The sequence below is a fragment of the Phocoena phocoena genome, chromosome 2 (assembly GCF_963924675.1).
Source record: "Phocoena phocoena chromosome 2, mPhoPho1.1, whole genome shotgun sequence".
NCBI classification, from domain to species: domain Eukaryota; kingdom Metazoa; phylum Chordata; class Mammalia; order Artiodactyla; family Phocoenidae; genus Phocoena; species Phocoena phocoena.
The window spans coordinates 11,904,880-11,923,808 of NC_089220.1; the positions used below are offsets into that span (position 1 = coordinate 11,904,880).

The 18,929-nt window shown below is 36.7% G+C and overlaps 1 protein-coding gene and 2 non-coding genes across 4 annotated transcripts in view; all 3 read left to right on the forward strand.

Annotated features, from left to right (window-relative positions):
* TRIP11 (thyroid hormone receptor interactor 11) overlaps positions 1 to 9,766 on the forward strand; it is a 62,741-nt gene extending 52,975 nt beyond the window's left edge. For both annotated transcript variants that reach the window (XM_065871832.1, XM_065871833.1), the window contains exons 17-21: positions 4,520 to 4,601; positions 5,408 to 5,522; positions 5,950 to 6,066; positions 7,296 to 7,440; positions 9,546 to 9,766. In XM_065871832.1, the coding sequence (XP_065727904.1) occupies positions 4,520 to 4,601; positions 5,408 to 5,522; positions 5,950 to 6,066; positions 7,296 to 7,440; positions 9,546 to 9,766 (680 nt within the window). The remainder of the gene's footprint in view (positions 1 to 4,519; positions 4,602 to 5,407; positions 5,523 to 5,949; positions 6,067 to 7,295; positions 7,441 to 9,545) is intronic.
* Positions 156 to 270, forward strand: LOC136119655 (U5 spliceosomal RNA). The gene has a single exon (XR_010655625.1). It is a non-coding gene; the product is annotated as a U5 spliceosomal RNA (small nuclear RNA).
* An 8,522-nt stretch (positions 9,767 to 18,288) lies between the features above and the next one.
* LOC136119620 (U4 spliceosomal RNA) lies at positions 18,289 to 18,434 on the forward strand. Its single transcript, XR_010655597.1, has one exon. It is a non-coding gene; the product is annotated as a U4 spliceosomal RNA (small nuclear RNA).
* The last annotated feature ends 495 nt before the right edge of the window (positions 18,435 to 18,929 follow it).

Consider the following 18,929-nt stretch of genomic DNA (forward strand, 5'->3'; position numbering starts at 1 on the left):
CGCGGCATGTGGGATCTTCCCAGACCAGGGCTCGAACCCATGTCCCCTGCATTGGCAGGCAGATTCTTAACCACTGTGCCACCGGGGAAGCCCACTAATATGTCTTAACTTCCAGTGTAAATAAATACAAGGTGCCTTTAAAAAATATCATTTGGATGCTCTGGTTTCTCTCAAGATCAAACAAATCTTTTGCCTTTTACTAAAGATTTCCGTGGAGAGAAACAAATCTGAGTGTTCAGTAAATTTTTTGAGGCCTTCCTTGGCAGAGCTAGAAAAAAAAATCGTTTGGTGTTATAATGAAAGTGATCTTGTATAAGTTGAAATTCTGTAATAAAAAGACCGTCAAACTTCTAGCCTTTGCTTTAATTATATTTAATTGACTGAAGAGGCTAAATTTCCTTATATTACATTTAATATATCAGATTTAAATTTATTTTTTAGGTAGCCAGTCCAAGTAAGACACAAGACCCAGTTTATTTACTGACATATCTATAATAAAATCATATTTCTAACATTCTTTTTTCCTTGCGTTGACTTCTTTGCCATAGTTTGTAAAGATGACAAATAAGGTAAATGGAGGAGAAGTTATCAGTGTTAATGCTAACCAAAGTGATACATATTATCGATAATGGTTAGGGCTGGGTTGAAAGCTGATATTTTAAAAAATCGGGTGACTGAATACTAATGCTTTATATAGAACTTTACTGGTTAAAAATGTCACATTTAATCACTCAGTAGATTTCTCTCAAAATCCTTTGAGGTAAGCATGCTCATTTTACAAAATAGGCATCAGAATCCAGCCCTGGTGACAGGACCATGATTCACATCCAGGTCTTGTGACAAGACCATAATTCACACGCAGGTCTCCGGACTCTCAAGTCCTGCTCCAGCCATCTCTCTTTTCTCAGTCAGGTGACTGTTAAATAAACTTGAATCTTGTCCAAGGGAGCTTAGTCATAAAATAGCCAATGACTTTGTAAGGAGTGTGACCTAACTGTACGATGCTCTCTGAAGATAGTATTAATAGTGCAGTGTTACTAATTACAAATAAAATGTAAAATTATGATGTACTAATTTGTTGTAGTCACTTACATTTTATGTTAAATTTTGATTTTAAATCAAGTGATGAAGATCATGGTACCATCTCTAGGTATTACAGAGACGAGGCTCTGATATGGTTTTAGGATGTCAGATATTCAGAGTAACTCTTCCCCTAAACTAGACCAACCTCAGTTGCTTTATTGCTCAACTTTAAAGTGTACCCCCACTGCCCTTTCTTTCCCGCCTAACTTCCAGACAATTATTTTGGCATGTTTTTAGGTTATTTCACAGGGATATTGTATTTGGCTAAAACCCCATTTCTGAATAACTATGTTTTGCCTGCCCATGTAAATATAATTCTGATTTCAAATTGTGGTTTGAATTAGTGTGCAGTTTTTATGGAGAAATATTGAGAATCTTTTGTGGGAGGAGTATAGGTGTGCCTGGGGAAAAAGAGAAATCTGTAGGGACCTTTGAAGTCAGTATTTGCCTTTCTTTTCTTTTCTAAATCTTTCCTAGTTAACCCATCCTTCCAGTCCCTTCCCCCAAATTCTGAGGTTGTTTTCTAGACTCAAATATCAGAACCCATTTAAACTACTCATATTTGAAATAGCCCTCTACATGTCTGCAAGGATATGCACATTATCAGTTCTCTTTCTCATTAGCTCAGAACTAACTTGTATTCTGATAATGAGTTTAAGAAATTTTACCCTATTATTTTGGCCTTAAGGATGTTTTGGTCAGACCTTTCAGAACACAGAGATTTTAATAAAAGTTATACTCATATTAAAGAATTTTCATCGAGAAAATATTTTCTACTTGAACTTTATTAAGATGGGTTTCCTGATCAGTTTTTCATGGAGCAAAGTTAAATTTTTCCAATTAATTTTACTAAAATCATTTTTATCAGAATCAGCTCTGTGAATTTTACTCTGAAGATATCTATCATTCAGTTTTATCTTCCTTTTCTTTTTTTAATAAGAGACAGTACAGTGTAATGGTTATATCCTGGTTATACTCCAAAGCAGTGCTATCCTATAAAAATGCAATGGAAGCCACATTTATAATTAAAAATAAATTTAGTAGCCATGTTTAAAAAGTAAAAAGATACAGGGAGATTAATTTTAGTAATATATTTTATATAACTCAGCATATCTGGAATATTATCATTTTGACATGTAATCAATATAAAAATCATTAATTTTAGAAGAAAGTAGTTAGGAGAAGGGAAGTCTCAGAGAAACGGAAGGTTGGGGATAGATTAAGTTTGACCTCTTCTTCTGCTACCTTTGTATAGCCTTGAAGAGAAGTGGAGAAGGATGAAAGAGAAGACTGTGCCCATCTTTACTCTAGCTCTTACTTTAGTTCATGAGTGGGGTGGTTAATTCAGAACATCAACAAGAGATTAACTTACTTGCTGTTCTTCCTCTGAATAATTAAGAGTTCTACTTAATTTAGAAGGTAGTACTAGAAAAGGCCCACGTGGCACCATGGTTCGTAGTATGTATGTGCCCATTAAGAATCTAAAATGTCTTTTACTGACTCAGACTTTAGTAATAGTCTTGTTCTCTCTGTCTCTGTCTGTCTTTCTGTGTCTGTCTGTCTCTCTCTTAATGTCCAAGCTTAAATTCCTCCCTGGAAAGACAGGAAAGGAAATGTTTGTAGTAGATTTTCCAAACACAAACCTTGCTTTTGTAATATGGTTATGACAACCACCTCTGTTTTGGTAAAAGTTAGCCTACTACATTTTGCAGTTTAGATTTTTGCAATGTGGAAAAACTACAAACCATTGCAAACAGTTAAACTGAACATTTTGTATATACATTTAGTACTGTAAATCAGAATTTTAGTACTGTACAGACAGAATGAAAACATAAAGCAGATGAACCTGGCCTAATCTGTAAGGTTCAGAGAAAACTTCTTTGAGGAAGGGACTTGGGAACTGACATGTGAATGGTAAAGAGGAGTTAATAGGCAGTGCCGAAGGAAAAGAGCTTTCCAGGCAAAAGGAAAAACGTTTGCAGAGGTCTTGCAGTGGGAATTGAGAGCTCAGAAATAAATCATACATTTCTGGTCAATTGATTTTCAACAAGGATTCCAAAGGAATAGTTTTTTCAACACATGGTACCAGAGCAACTGGATATCCACATGTACACGAACGAAGTTGGACCCTTACCTCATACCATGCACAAAAAGTAACTCAAAGTGGGTCATAGACCTACATTTTAGAGTTAAAACTGTGAAACTCTTAGAAGAAAACATAGGAGTAAATCTTTGTGATGTTGAGTTAAGCAGTGGCTTCTTAGATATGACACTAAAGGGGCAAGCAACAAAAGAAAAACTAAATTGGACTTCATTAAAATTAAAAACTTTTGTGCTTCAAAGGATACCATCAAGAAAGTGAAATGACAACTCACAGAGTGGGAGAAAGTATTTGCAAGTCGCATACTGGATAAGGAAACTTGTATCCCACTACCACTAGGAAAATGCTGCGTAACTCAAAGAGTAGGTTTGTGGAAAGAGGTCAGAGTTGTCTCATGTTGGGATGTGAGTGTTTCTTGATTTGAAAAGTTGAGCTGTACTGCAAAGCATTCTCCTAATTTCTTTCAGAATGAAATTTGTAATCTAGCTTGATGTTAATAAGCATCTCCTTCGGCTCAGACTATCCATTTCTGAGGAAACGGGTGTAAACTCCATGGGTTTGCTGAGAGTTCCTTAGTCTAGGAATCCATGGTCCCATGGCATGGTTGATTATGAACAGGGTCTCTCCTGTTGTAATTCTAGACTTTGATTTTAGTACTGTTCACATTCCTAGTATTCTGCCAAGACTTTACAGATTTTGCTTCCTTTTAAAATAAATAAGAATTTAAAAATAAAATAATCTAAACATCTTTCTAAATCAGTCATAAGCTATAGTATCTTGCCTAGTGTGAGAACCAGTTATCTGAATTGTTTCTTGCAGCTTATTTACCCCAGGATACTTTGCCCTATCAGCTGCCTTCTGAGCCATGGTCTTGGTTGCGTTAGCTGCTCTTCCTCTTCTTAGCTCACCAAAAAAGATTCCAGCCGGGAAAATGGAAAAAGGAAAATCTAAAATTGTCCTTTCCGGTATTTTCCCATTAAAGAGTGGCTCTGGAGATGTTTCATGCAAAGGAGCAGTGGTGAAAAATCTCTTCTTTGTTGTTAAGTTTCTGAAGAGAATGAGAAAACCTTTGGTTTTTAAATGTTCTATTAAAGAATTGATTATTTTATTGGGGGTAAGCAATGTGAATTAACGCATACTCGGGCTTCTAGGTAATTTCTATACCAGAGAACCTAATTCCCCGAACCAAAGAAGAGGTGGATGCAATTGAGTATTCCTAATTAGAATAAGTACATACATTCAGAATTCTCACTAAAGATGTCATAAATCTCATGATATGTTCATACAGACTATTTTAATCAGTTAATGACTCTTTATTCACATATTTTAAAACAGATGAGCTCCGACAAGAAATGCTGGATGATGTACAAAAGAAATTGATGAATTTAGTAAATAGCACAGAAGGAAAAGTGGACAAGTATGCTCTGCCTTTTACTTTTATGTACTTTGTGGGGCTCACTTTTATGGTAAAAACAATTTCTCCATGTAAATATATGTGATTAAGGTTTTAAAAATCCCTTTCTTTTTCTTATATAATGATGAGCTGCAGTTAGTTTTAATGAGGGGTCAGTAACTTGTTTTCTCTTGGTTTTTAAATAGACTTTCCCAGCTCAAATTCTTTTTCTTAAAACCATAGGCAAGAGTTAAAACATCACCACAATATAAAGTACTTAGAAAATATAAAGTTTATTCTTACCATTCTTTTTTGTTCTCTTTACTGCCCTTAAGTGGATATATCTTGCTCAAATGCATTAGGTGTGAAACCTAGGTATACATGTAGTATATCTTTAACATTTTAAAGATTTAGATATTCTGAGCAAATTTTTAATGAATGAGGAAATATAAGCATAACCGTTAAGCACAAGAACTATCGTCACCATTTAGGATACGGAGGGAAAAATCTGAAGTGTCTCCTTAAGACATCAACCCAGACAGGCACTGAGAATTACTAATGAGGTACCATCTCAGTTGATTATTTGGTTGAAGAAAGTTGGTGACTAGTAAGTGATGTTTTTAAAGGTACACATTTTGGGTTGTTTGCAATATTCTTAATTAGACTTGTCAAAAAATTTTTAAAGCTACGTTAAAATATTTTAGTGTTTTTTATAACTGTTATTTAAATATGATTAAATATTTGTATGTTTAGTGTTGATTGTTTGGATACACTAGATATTGAGACAACTGGTGAGTTAGCCTGAGCTGTTTCTGCTTCCGTTTTCATAGAGTTCTAATGAGAAACCTCTTCACTGGACACTTCCACACACCAAAAAATCAGCGTCATGAAGTGTTACGATTAATGGGAAGCATCCTAGGTATCAAAAAGGAGGAAATGGAACAGGTAACTGAATATTGAATGCCATTTTGAATACATTTATAACTAAAATGCTTGGTATCATATAAATTTTTTTTTTACTGTGTATTATATAACTTGCTGAATGCAATTTTCTCAATAATGTGGAAATGGAATCATGTTATACTACAGAGAAGAAGCAGATTTGCACAGCTTGTATAATATTAGTTTAAATGTTTTGTAACTTATATGCAACCGTTCATAGCAGAATGCTTCAAGTTTGAGACGTGACAGTCCTCAAATTTTAATTTGAAATAGTGCTTAGGATGACAGTGTTATATGTAGCTTCTGTCAGTAGGAAACTAGGAATTGGACTTGGAAAACATGGTTTACTACCATCTGAAATCATGTAAAAGTGCTTCTGTTTTCTTTTCTTGTGTTGATAATATTTTTCTGTTTTAAAATAATCTTTCAGTTGTTGAATGAAGATCAGGGTGGTGTTACCAAGTGGATGACTGGGTGGCTTGGAGGAGGATCCAAAAGTGTTCCCAACACACCTCTGAGACCAAATCAGCAATCTCTGCTTAATAGTGTAAGAGCTGATTTATTCCTGCTGGATATGAGCAGCGAAATGATTGTACATCATGTTCATTTGCAAAGAATTAGACTTCTTTTTCAGGTTATTTTATACAGCCCTTTTCTTTTGGGGTTGTGGAACCAGATCCAGAGAGGTGGTTCGCGTAAGGATAATAAGCCATTTTCTTTTGGGGTTGTGGAACCAGATCCAGAGAGGTGGGTCGCGTAAGGATAATAAACCAGTTTTAATCATTTTATTGCGCATATCAGTAGGTTTTATTTTAACATTTTGTTTACATGGTACTTTGATTTTTCAAAGCATTAACTGTTCCTTCCTTTGTATTTGATCATGCTGCTATCAGCCCACAGTCATTTATCTCTTACTACTAAGTTAATGAGATTCTTGAAGACAGAGGCTCTGTTTTTATGCCTGTATGTATCTACCTAGTCATTGAGCCAGTGAATATTTATTGAGCACCTGCTGTGTACCAGACTGTTCTGAGCATTGAGGATGCGGGTGCAAACCAAATAGGTAAAGTGCTTTCCCTCAACAAACGTACATTCTGGTAGGAGGAGGCAGTTAATAAACAAGAAAATATGATGCCTGGTATATAGTAGGCTTAAGATGAGTATTAATTGAATTGAGTAGCACTGTGAGTTAGAATGTGGAGTTTACTTCTTTATTTTCTTTTTTTTACTAAAGAGGAAACTGAGGATAGGTGACTTACCCAAAGCTGGTGAAAGATAGAACTCAAATTGGATGGCATAAAATTTAATTTAAAGGAAAGTTCTACATGACATTATTTTAATCTGATAATATTACTGGTGAGCTTTTGCTGTACTCATTCATTGGGTGTTACTCTAGAAAAATAGGACTTTAATGCTTGTTTTCTGTTGATATAATTTTTTTATGTCTATGTAAACGGTTACTAAAATGATTTAAGACTTGATGTCTTAAGTGCCATTGATGGTGAGAAATCTGTTATCTGGTGGCTAATTCTCATTATGAGGTTTGTAACAAGTGTTGTCATCAAAGATTATTGATTAAATTGTTAAAGTTTTTGATTGATACCTGTGTATCAGAGTGCTAGCACTTTTAATTGTTCATAAGGCTTGTTCATAAAGAAATGATTCAGGTAGCATGACTAGTTTTTAATATTTAATTAGAATAGCTGGTACAGTTTCTTAGCTGTAGTGAATATAATTTTATTATCTGCCTAATATATCCCAAATATTTTTTCTTAGTCTTTTTCAGAACTTTTTGTTAAATTTCTAGAAACAGAATCTCATCCATCTATTCCACCACCCAAGCTTTCTGTTCATGATATGAAACCTCTAGATTCACCAGGAAGGAGAAAACTAGATACAATTGTACCCGGAAGTTTTAAAGGTAAAATCAGATACTTATTTTTTCTACAATTTAAAAAATTGATAATTTTTGATTATGTTTTACTGTGATATTAACTAAATTTTTAGTGTTTTTGAAAATGTGCAATAATGACTTCTTCCAAAATTCCAGTAAGGCGTTAGATTTTGGCTTCATACATTCTTGTAGCAACCTGATATTTAATTAGCTTAGATTAATTTAAGCAATATGAAATATTTTCCCTTTATATATTGGAATAATTCTTCTCTGTCTGCATAAGACACCTTGAATTATTCGTGGAAGTGGTGGTTGAACTGGTAAACCTTTGCTTGTTCACACATTTTCCTTTCGAATTGTAGTTTATAGTTAGAGAAAGATTTTTCCCCTGTGATAATAATCTAAGTGTTACACTCAAAAACCAAAGTTGGTGTGTTAATAATATGTACAAGAGCTGTTTAGTAAACTGGCCTACACATCCAAGAACATTATGAAGAGTTCTTATATGTTAAAAGGCCTGCCTGGAAGCAAATGGTATGGTGGTTCAACAATATGTGGATGTGGTTTTCTACCCCACTAGGTTGTAAGGATCTTCCACTATTTATATCCCTTATATTGGCATGTACTAAAGTTTCTTGAGTTCAAATTAAAGTATAATCCATTAGACTATATATGAATTCTTTATTGGAAGGGCTGTCTTTCATCTGAAATCTTCATATTTTAATACAGACTAACATGTTTGCTAGTTGGACTGTAAAGGAACATATTGTATACTGTCAAGTTTGTCACATGCCAGATACTTAAATTTGGATAAAATACTGAATTTATATTCTGAAATTTAAATAACTTCCTTAGTTCTTATTTAGATGAATATTTCTATTTTCCTGAACTTTTATAGAAAGAGAAAGTGGTAAAATTATTTTCGATAAAAGATTTGTCTACTAAATTTAGTCTTTAGAAAAGTCTCAACTTTAACATGTGTAGACTATACTAAAACACTTGTTATACTAGATTTTAGCATCTTGAAGCTAAAATTTATTCTATTTTATTTAAATTTATTTTATTTAAATTTTATTTAAATATACCTTATTTAAATTTTGATTCCAAAATTTCTTTTGGCAGGGTCTCCCCTCCCTCTCCCTCCTTTCCCCTGTCTCCACTCCTTCCCCTTCTTCCCTCTCCTCCTCTTTCATACACCTCCCCACCTTCAGTTATCAAGTCACATGCGCAGCTTCATTTGTCTTGATCAGAGACAAAAGCCAGAGCTTACCACATAGCACCAGAAGCTTTTTCAGAGTTTGGAAAATTGTCATTCACAGGAAAGTACAACTTGGGGACCCAGGGGTGCTCAATGATAAGAAGATTTGATGAATTTGTCTCAATGCTCCCTTTGTTTTGGAGGCCTCTTTTATTTGAGTTTCCCACTGCTGAAGTGGGTGCCTTCAACAGGTTGCTTGTCTCTCAACCATGAAGTTGTTAATCATCTTGGGTAATAAAGCAGAATTCTGCCCACTAAGAAATTAGTATGTAAACCAAATGCCTGTTCCAGTAAAAACTTAATTGTTCCGCCTGACTTTACAGAGAAATAATCTAATGAGAATTATTTTCAGACTTTTGAACGTCTAAAAGGTGATCATTTAATGTAATGCATAAGTTGTTTTTTCTTTTGGTAAATTAATATTAAATCTGATTGTTATCATTGCAATATGGATGCTAGTTTTTTTCATGACCATTATAATAATTTGGGCAAAACAAGTTCTCAAGTCCTTCCATCTTTCAGGTGGTTAGATAGAGTTTGCCTGGTTACATAGAAAACATCTTTTAAAAAACTGTTGTTATAGTAAATGACGTTAATCAGTTATATAACTGGTATCAAGTATAAGACAACCATACTCATGTGTTTAATAGAGTATTAGCTCTACATACAAATATTTCTCACTTCCATTTCTTTCTCTATTTATTGCCTTATCCTCTTTCACCTTCTGTGTTTCATAGACCTGTTTATCCGATCCAGAACCCGGCAGCATATGAATTAAATTTATTTGGGGGCCAAATCTAGGAACCTAAAACACATGTATAACAGTGACCAGATAGCATATGGGAGATTAAATCATTCATATTTTGTCATTTAGATACAACCGAACCCAGGTCCGGTAGAAGAACAGATGTGAATCCGTTCCTAGCTCCCCGCTCTGCGGCTGTGCCTCTCATTAACCCAGCTGGACTTGGACCTGGAGGGCCTGGGCATCTCCTTTTGAAACCCATCTCAGACGTACTGCCCACATTTACGCCTTTGCCAGTGTTACCTGACAACAGCGCTGGAGTTGTGTTGAAAGACCTTTTAAAGCAGTAGGTGATTCTCAAGCCAGAGATGACATATATAGCACTTTAAAAAAAAAAACTGTGAACACTATGTGTATGTAGTTTATCACAAAGTGGCCTTTTGGAAGAAGTCATGTATTTGTTCACAGTTATACTTTATCTAAATTTAATAGCAGTATTGTCAATGCTTCTAGAAATTGCAGGTGTTCAAGGAGGAAGTGTTTGCTATATTATCTGCTTTTTTTCCCTGTCTGATTTGACCTAACTTAAGCTAGAAACATTCACTCTTTTAATTTTAATTTACAAAAATAAGAAAAATTAAAAGACGAAAACACTAGTAGCTATATATCAGCTCTTTATTTCCTTTTCAAGCTCATTTAAGCTAGAGACATGTAGTTTATCTTTTAAAGATAATCAACAGATTTACCAAAAAGAGGGAAGAAGAAAATAGTGGTGGCTTATCTGCGTAGTGCAAAAATTGATCTAAAGTATATATTAATCATCTTTAAGAGGACGTGGAGTAGACAGGTTAAGAACAAGGCTGTCCCTGGGAGGTCACAGGTGTCATCAGGTGGAAGGTGTATTTGGTACTATGCAGTTTCATCTCGTGTGTAGATTCATGTGATGACAGTGCAGAGACAGAGAACAGTTTTGTCAAGGACCCCTTGTGCTCCCCTTTCACAATCATAGCCACCTCCTTCCCTACCGTCTCCTTAACCTCTGGAAACCCCTCACTACACTCCTTCTCTATAGTTTTGTCATTTCAAGAGTGCCATTCGGTGGAATCCTACAGTATGTAACCTTCTGAGACTGGCTTTTTTCACTCAGCATAACTCCCTTGAGATCCTTCTAAGTCGCTGAACATATTGGAAACTTGTTCTTCTTTACTGTTGAGCACATACTGTGAACACATGGTTTAGTTTTAAGAGCTAAGGTGTCTCTTTAAAAATAGCATCTTAAAACTGTTTCTACACACCTACTCACAACTTTCATCTAAGTGTTAAATTCTACAGCTGCATTTACATAACTATAATTAGCAATATCACTAGACGTGACACCTCCTGCCTCTATCTGAGGTATTGACATGAGAGGTACGGCCACCTTGGAGTCATCCATTCTCATCCTCACAGTCACTGAGGGTAGTGAAATCACTTCAACGACACCAGCACCAGGTGTTTGGAACTTCGCGGTAAGGGAGTATTCCTTTAATTTTTTTATAAACCCCTCATAAAATTCCTGACTTGGAATTTAATTACGTCGGGACATTCATGTTTGTATTAGTTGTTGAAGTTGTACATTTAAAGACACTTCTTTGCAAATTTTGTAAATTTCGATATGCCTTTAAAATAGAAACATCTGTATAATAAGGAAAGGTGAAAACGATACTAATCCAAATATGTAAATAGGCCTGGCTCTGACCAGGGCTAAATTTGGTTGTTTGTAAATTTTGCTGTGATTAACTGTATACTTTGTACTGTATTTAGAGGATTGGAAGTCTTTATGTGTTGATGGATAAAACTTGTTTTTCTGAAAAATCTAGTAACTTAGACATTGCTGCTTCAGAACATCCCCTGTCTCCTTTGCTAATTTATTTATATTGCCATTCTTTATTTAGCATACTTTAAAGGAAGTTGTCATACAAGCGCTTTATTAGAACTATCCAACTGTCTCCTGTCCGGTTTGCCCATTATTGTTTCTCTACGAAATTATTCCTCTTAGGTTTTATAAGGTCCTTTCAAAGATACTTTCACTGACCATCCTAAATTATTTGCTGCTTGCCATTGAATTTTTCTTTCAGTGTGGAGCATCCGAAACAAAAGTTTCTAAGTGAAAAAAAAAAAAAAAAAGACAACATGATCCTTCATTTTGAAGAAATATAGAAAAAAATTCCCTCTTTTAATTTGAAAAGGAGATGCCTGGTGGGTATAAGTAGCATGTCATCATATTTTAAATGCCTTTTATGACATTTTCAGTATTTCCTTCCCTGCTCCAAACAGCCTATCCCCCCCATTACCCCATAGTTTAACATAAGTTGGAAAGCTGTTATGGGTGGATTGCATATCTAAACATCCCAACATGACCTTACATGGCTGCTATTTTAAAAAGTACGTGACCTCATCCTAAAGCTGTAGTACCTAATGTTTCAGTTGTATCTTCATCGAAACTATAGCTCACTGGTGTGCATACTAAGTGTCTGTTGATCTAAACCAAGCATAACTCATCTGCTTTTCTGAAACTAAGATGAGTCAGAGATGAAACACCTGCTCAAAGAATCTTCTTAGGAACCATACAGTGAAGAAGCTTGTATTTCTAATGTTAGCAGTTGGACATTGCTAACACTAATTTTACTGCAGTATTTTAACTACAGTAATTTTGCTGTTTACTTCTCTATAAACTTACTAAAATTTGTGGTTGAATTTTTCCATAGCTGCCACAGTTTTTCACAGCATTCCTAATGGTTTTCAGCTGCTATATTGTAGTAGAAAATTCATCCAGTCATTGGATTTGATTTTAGTATAATACTGTATCTCATGGTTGAGTTTTTAGTTCCTGCCATTATTGAGTTGAAAGAAAAAAACAAAACCAAAACTAAGTGACAAAAACATGGGGGAAAAAGGAATGACTTTCTTAAAACCATCCAACTAAATACTAAATATCCCCCCCATGTAAAGCCTCTAGTTTATTGTAACCTTTTAATGGGTAATTGAAAGGGGGAAAAAGTCAAAATACTTTTCCAGTCAGTAGGTGGAAAAAAAAAACTATGCTTCAGGGACAAAAGATAATAAGAATTATTGATAAAGAGCTATTATGTGTCAAACTTAAGGCATTTAAATTTGATTTTTAAGGCTAATGAAGTTTTTCATATATCAAACTATTTAAAACATCTTCCATTAACAAAAATTTATCTTTCGTTGTTTAAATATCAAGTTAAGTGTAACATTTATATATTCCTATGGAAAAATAATGGTACTTTTAATGATCTGACATTTGTGATTATTTGCCAGTCTTTACTTTTTAACTTATTAAGATTTCTCTACTTACAACTTATAATTTGTCTTTTGACTTTTAGGGAAATATCTGGTGGGATATTTACAGCCCAGCCTTAATATTGGGTCTTGTTTTATAGAGCTAAAGTCAATGCATTTCTGAATTTCTCAGGAGCACTGCAAGGCAAAAAAACGGCTCCAAATAAAAATGATATATGTAAGTTGGCAATGTCTTCATCCACAATAAAAAAAAAACTTTTTAGCAAACAGCTGCTGACTTTTTCTTTAGAAGGGGGAGAAATGACTTACACATGTTGTTTATAGCAGAAGTTGATGAACTACTGAAGCTGATATCTTCAAGTGTTCACCGGATGTCTGTTAGGATACTGTTTGAGCCTTGGAAATGTTAAGTATGAGCGATTTAATAGATGCTCAAGATTATGTGTGAAAAGGGGATCTGAGAGTTCTTAGCCAGCCCTTTTTTTTCTCCAGAGGTGATACTATGCATCATTGGGCTCTTGGTTTTTCTGCAAAATAATCAGTTATGTATTCACTTTTTCTTAGATGTGGAACTTGTATATTTTTAACTGTTCATGTGGTAGGATTGGAAGGAACATGGGTTTTAAATTTGAGAGATGGATTGGAGTACAGATTTTGAACCTTTCTGTGTGACCTTTAACAAAATTACTTTGACTATGGGACTGATTTTTCTTGTCTCTGAAATAACACACATCTATTAAACTTATGGGTTATAGGGATGAAATGACCCATTCATTCATAATATTTATTAAATGAATAAATGTACCACTTGTGGAAATGCTTTATAAAGTCTATAGTTCTACACAGATATTAGAAGTTGTGGTAATTACAGCCAAAAAGTAGATAAGAATGTCAGGGATGGGGGTGTTACTGAATCCAAGTGTTATTTCAAAAAGGTAAGGAGAGGTCAAACGCCTGAAGTTCTTGCCGCTCTGGTGGGCTGAGTTTTAAGAAGAATCAGTTGGATTTAGGAACTGGCTCAGGAAGTTGTTGGCTGTGACCTAGAGAAGTGTCGGTGGAATGGTGGGAGTAAAAAACATGTTAAGTAGGTCGAGTAGGTGCTGAGCAAGTGGTGATGGTGTTTATGGGCATCTCTTCTGAGAAATCAGGTTGTGAAGGGGAAAGGGGACAGTAGGAGAGGAGAGTGGGGTGGAGGCACTTGCACGCTGGGAGACTTGAGCACGTGTGAATGCTTGTGCGAAGGACACATTTAGATGGAGGCTGAAGCGTGGAGAGAAGAGTTCCTGAGGGGGGAGCTGATAGAGTCTGAACACAGATGGAGGGATTGGCCTCAGGGAGGACTCCTACCAGGACGGGAGTGATGGAAGAAAGGGGACATGCGGGTAGCAAGAAAACTGCAAATTTTCTTCTGTGAGGTTGGCAAGGAGCTTTATCTCCTACAGATGAGGGAGAGGAGGGTCTGAGGCTTGAGGGATTCAGTCAAATGGGAGAGACAGACGCTTGTCCAGGTTCTAGAGCAGTGCTCGTGGGCACGTACCAAGTGCCTGAGGGCCCTGACTTAGGCCTGACAGACAGATGGGGGGCGTGGTGGTTAAGCACATCTCAAAGGAAGTACCACTGGCGCACCCTAGAAGGGAGCAAGCTAGCAAAGTAAATGTCAGGTAAAAAACAGTTCTTGCTCTAACCAGTTCTAGTGGAATACAAATTATTACTAACCTGAACCTTGTTTTCCTGTCCTTGGAATTTAGGTCATGTGAATATATGATATATCTGAAAGTTTTACAGCATGTTATTATCATAATTTAATACATCCAGTAAATTATTAATCCATTATAATTACAACAATATTTGTTTTGGAGATAGAGAAAAATTTAAGAATGTTAATAAATGGATCACTTAAGGCAAATATTTGAACCCTTAGTTGGTTTTCTGCCTTGGCTATTACCGTGTGTCTGTCTTTTAGCCCTTCTCGGGTTAAGAAATTAATAATTTGCCCTATAATGATGTTATGACCGTGATCATTTTCAGCTGTGAGTTTATTTTACAAGAGTACTCTCCTTTTCACCTCAAATATTCTTAGGCTTCAGTGAACTATTTCTGACCCTCAAAAATTAAATCTCAGTGATTGAAAATATTTGTGAACTTAATGTAACTTAGGAGCTGGGTAAAGTTTTCTAGATATACTGGGACTGTTAAGAATGTAAGATACATTATTCTACTTTGTAAAATATAATGCATTTTAGATGTTGAAAGACATTATATTGTGAGGAGGTTTCCTCCAGCAATGGTGAATCAGTCTCAAGCCCTTATGGACCCATGGGTTAATGGGTGTGTATTTAAAGTGCATAGATTTCCCAGAGGGCAAGGGCAATCCCAGGTGGTGAAGGGAATCATGATTTCATTTAAAGAAAAGAGTTGGAAAGAAAGCAACGTAAGTTTGCTCAGGTTTCCTAGCAGCTCCTTCCGTTTAGCTGTATTTAAAGAACCACGGTGTTATATGGGAGCCAACACATTAGTCCCTTTATAAAAGGGATTTTCAGGCACTCTCCTCAAATAAAAAGGGAATGATGGTAATAAAGTTACAAGTTGTAGACTAATGAGGTAATTTTTTATTTTTGAAAACTTATATGGAATGCACAGTCTTTGGAAAATTTTGGAATCATTTCAAAGTCATCTCTCTAAGGCATTTGCAGGGCCTCATGCAAATTTACTACTAGAGTAGCCTGAATATAGGCATTCAAACTGTGTTGCTTCCTTTAGGACTGCACTTGCCAGCTGTAGCTCCTGTGTTGAAACATATTGATGATGGTAAACATCAATTCTCCACAAAATTGCTACTTGAGATATTAATACTTCCATTTTTATGAGTCTTTTCACTTTTATTTTTTTCCCTTCAGACATTAGTTTTAGCGGGTGAAAAGTATTTACCCCTGCCACCATCCTTTAATTTGTGTGTGTGTATATGTGAAACGTTCTAAACATTTAAGAATAGACAATAAGGATATTATGAGGGACCTCCAGCCAGGGCAGTGTGAAGAGGTCAGTCAATCCTCCCTGCAAAAAACAAGTATAAAACTAAAATGGTCAGGGCTTCCCTGGTGGCGCAGTGGTTGAGAGTCCGCCTGCCGATGCAGGGGACACGGATTCGTGCCCCGGTCCGGGAAGATCTCACATGCCGCGGAGAGGCTAGGCCCGTGAGCCATGGCCGCTGAGCCTGCGCGTCCGCAACGGGAGAGGCCACAACAGTGAGAGGCCCGCGTACCGCAAAAAAAAAAAAAAAAAACTAAAATGGTCAAAAACAACCATTTGGGGGCTCTGGTAATTGACCAATGTTATGCCCTTCCTTGGCTTATGCACACCTACTTGCACTGTTGACCAGTCAGTGCCTCAAGATAGAGAGAGAGAGAGAGAGAGAGAGAGCACGCTAACCTTTGCTGAGAGCCTACTGTGTCTTGACACCTGCTAGCTGCTTTATGAATATTGTCTCCGTTACAACACCATGATACATTTTTGCTCCAATTTTATAGCTGACAACCTGAAGCCCAGCAAGGTTAAAAACTTGCTTAGGGTCCTGTATTTGTCAGGCTTCTCCAGAGAAACAGAACCTATATATATATAGTTTTTAACGTCTTTATTGGAGTATAATTGCTTTACAATGTCGTGTTAGTTTCTTCTGTATAACAAAGTGAATCAGCTATACCTATACATATATCCCCATAAGCGTCTCCGAGAACCAGTATTTTTAAAGGTCATTATATGTTTAACATAAGCATGACAATGAAGGCAGAAACCTTGAAGGATGGGATTAAGTCATCTAAATACATAAAAATGAAAACTGTGTGTTTCCAAAAATGTTGTGAACAAAATTAAAAGGCAAAAGACAAACTGAGGAAACTATTTGCAACATAAATGGCAATGGAGAAATATCCTCACTATGGAAATAAAGGTGGGAAAAGAAAGAGAAATTGAGCATGAAATTGATGCTCCTAAGGGTTCTAGCAGAGGTTGCTGCTTGTCCTCTGATGTCCATTCTCTGCTTTCAGAGTAAGTGAACTCCAGATTTTTAGGTAAGTAGGTTCATGATCTCTCAGAACATAGACTACATCTCCCAGCATCCCTTGCAGCTAGGTGTAGCTGTCAATTTCTATCCTGCCTCCTGAATTGTGGGTGTGGTTGTGGTGTGCCATTTTGGACTAGGTAGAGGAAGGTCTAGAGACTGCCAAGCAACAAGATGGAAGGAGCTTGAATCTCTGGTACCTTAAAGAGACAGCTGCCATACTAGTTAGCCCTAACCACCAACCAACAGAACGTAGTGTGAGAACATACATCATTTCGCCATCAAACATAACTGTTGAGCTATATTACTATTAAAAGAAGAAACCACAAACCACCACTCTTCAAAACCCCAAACCAAAAACCACATGAAAAAGAAAGGCTGGATCTAACTTTGGGGGACTCTGGTTATCAGGGAGGAAGAGAAACAGTGGGGGATGGGGGAGGGGCTGGAGAAAATGTAGTCAGACACATGGGGAAAAACAAGGTAACAGTCATGGACACAAGAGCGAAGATGAGTCATCAATGGTCAAACACTTCAAAGAGACAAAGGAACAGTTAGAATGGAGTAAAGGGCATTGTATTTGGCCATGAGATCACTAGGAAACTTAGGGAGCACCATCTTGGGTGACTGGTGGGGACATCGTGAGATTTCAGAGGGTTAAAGCAGGACTAGGTGGTAACTGACACATACACACTGAGAGGCCTGATGGAGGGAGGAGGACAGTGGAAGCCGCTAGGGCATCAGGACAACAATTTCCCGCCTTCTAGGGTGTGAGGACCTGTGCAGTGGAGCTTCTGCCTGATACCGTTCTTCGGCGTTGGCTGCCATTTTAGTTTTCGGATTGCTTTGGGCCAAGTTTGGACAATATAAGAAGTGAAAATCTTTATTAGTACTGAGGAAGTAGAAAGAGAAGGTAATGATGGAAGGGCGTCCAGGGAGTTCTGGAGTGTTCCTGAGGAGCTAAGACGAAGGGCGGGAACCAGCCTTGTAAATCAGGGGGGTAGCAAGGCTTGGCCAGCTGGAGGCAATGAGGGCTCCAGAACCAGATAGGCTCGGTTTGGGCTTCAATCTGGACTGTTTATTGTCGGTGTGGCTCTGAGCTCTCTGGGTCTGTTTCTTCCTCTGCCAAATGGAGAGTTTCCTCTTTGACAGAGTTATTGTGGGGGGTCAAAGGAGAGAGTGTGTGTAGACACCAGCACAACCGTAGACAGTTCATAGTCCCCTTCCGCGTTTTGCATTCACTCCTAGAAAGGCACTACAATGTAGTTATTTTTGGACAGTGAAAAAATTTAATATTAATCGTCAAAAATTTATTTAATATTAATCGTCAAAATCTATCATTAAAGATCGAATTTTGTGAATTTTCCCATCAATTTGAAGCATTACCTTTTTTAAAAAAAATAGCCCATCTGTCTTCCAACCCACGGCATTGTGAGCAAACTGAGTTTCATCGGAGCCAGGAAAGTCCCATTCAGCCGGTGATAACCTCTTACATTTGTACTGCAATTTCGCTTTGCCCAGTGGCAGTATCATAGCCAACGAGGTTTACTGGAGGCGCGATTACTGCTGATTGAAAACTTTTCCCTCTACTACAGTTTACACGTCGTAGGTCGTTCTTTAGTTGTGTTGTATTTGATTCTGATGCTGGGAGAAGAGGCAGAGGTTGAGATCCTTATTTTGCAACTAAAAACCAAAAAACAAACAAAAAACACTTAGGAAGGGAAGTGCTGAGAAACTAACCAGACTCACTTGGTAGTTCATGCTCACAAATCGCATTTTCTTTTTTAAAACAGAGTTGCTAAATCGGGAATGCGATTAAAACGTGCATTTTGATGTTAGGACAGTTGACAAAGCCTCTCACCCAGTCTTCGTGGAGAAGTTGGGGAAATGTGATCTGAGTGGAGTGGGTGGCACCCTGAATTAGACAATCAGCAGTGGCCCCAAAATGTTGAAGAAAGAAGTGGATCAGTGCCAACCTGGACCAAGTGCTTCACTCCAGCGCCTGTCCAAGTAAATTTTTTATTGATAACTCTGATAAAGTCACAGAAGTCAAAGTCAACATATCTGTAGTTGTTAAAGCTGGGAGTGATACTTAATACTTTAGATAGGAGAATTCATCTTGAAAAAGATCTTGTGCAATGAACAGAAAT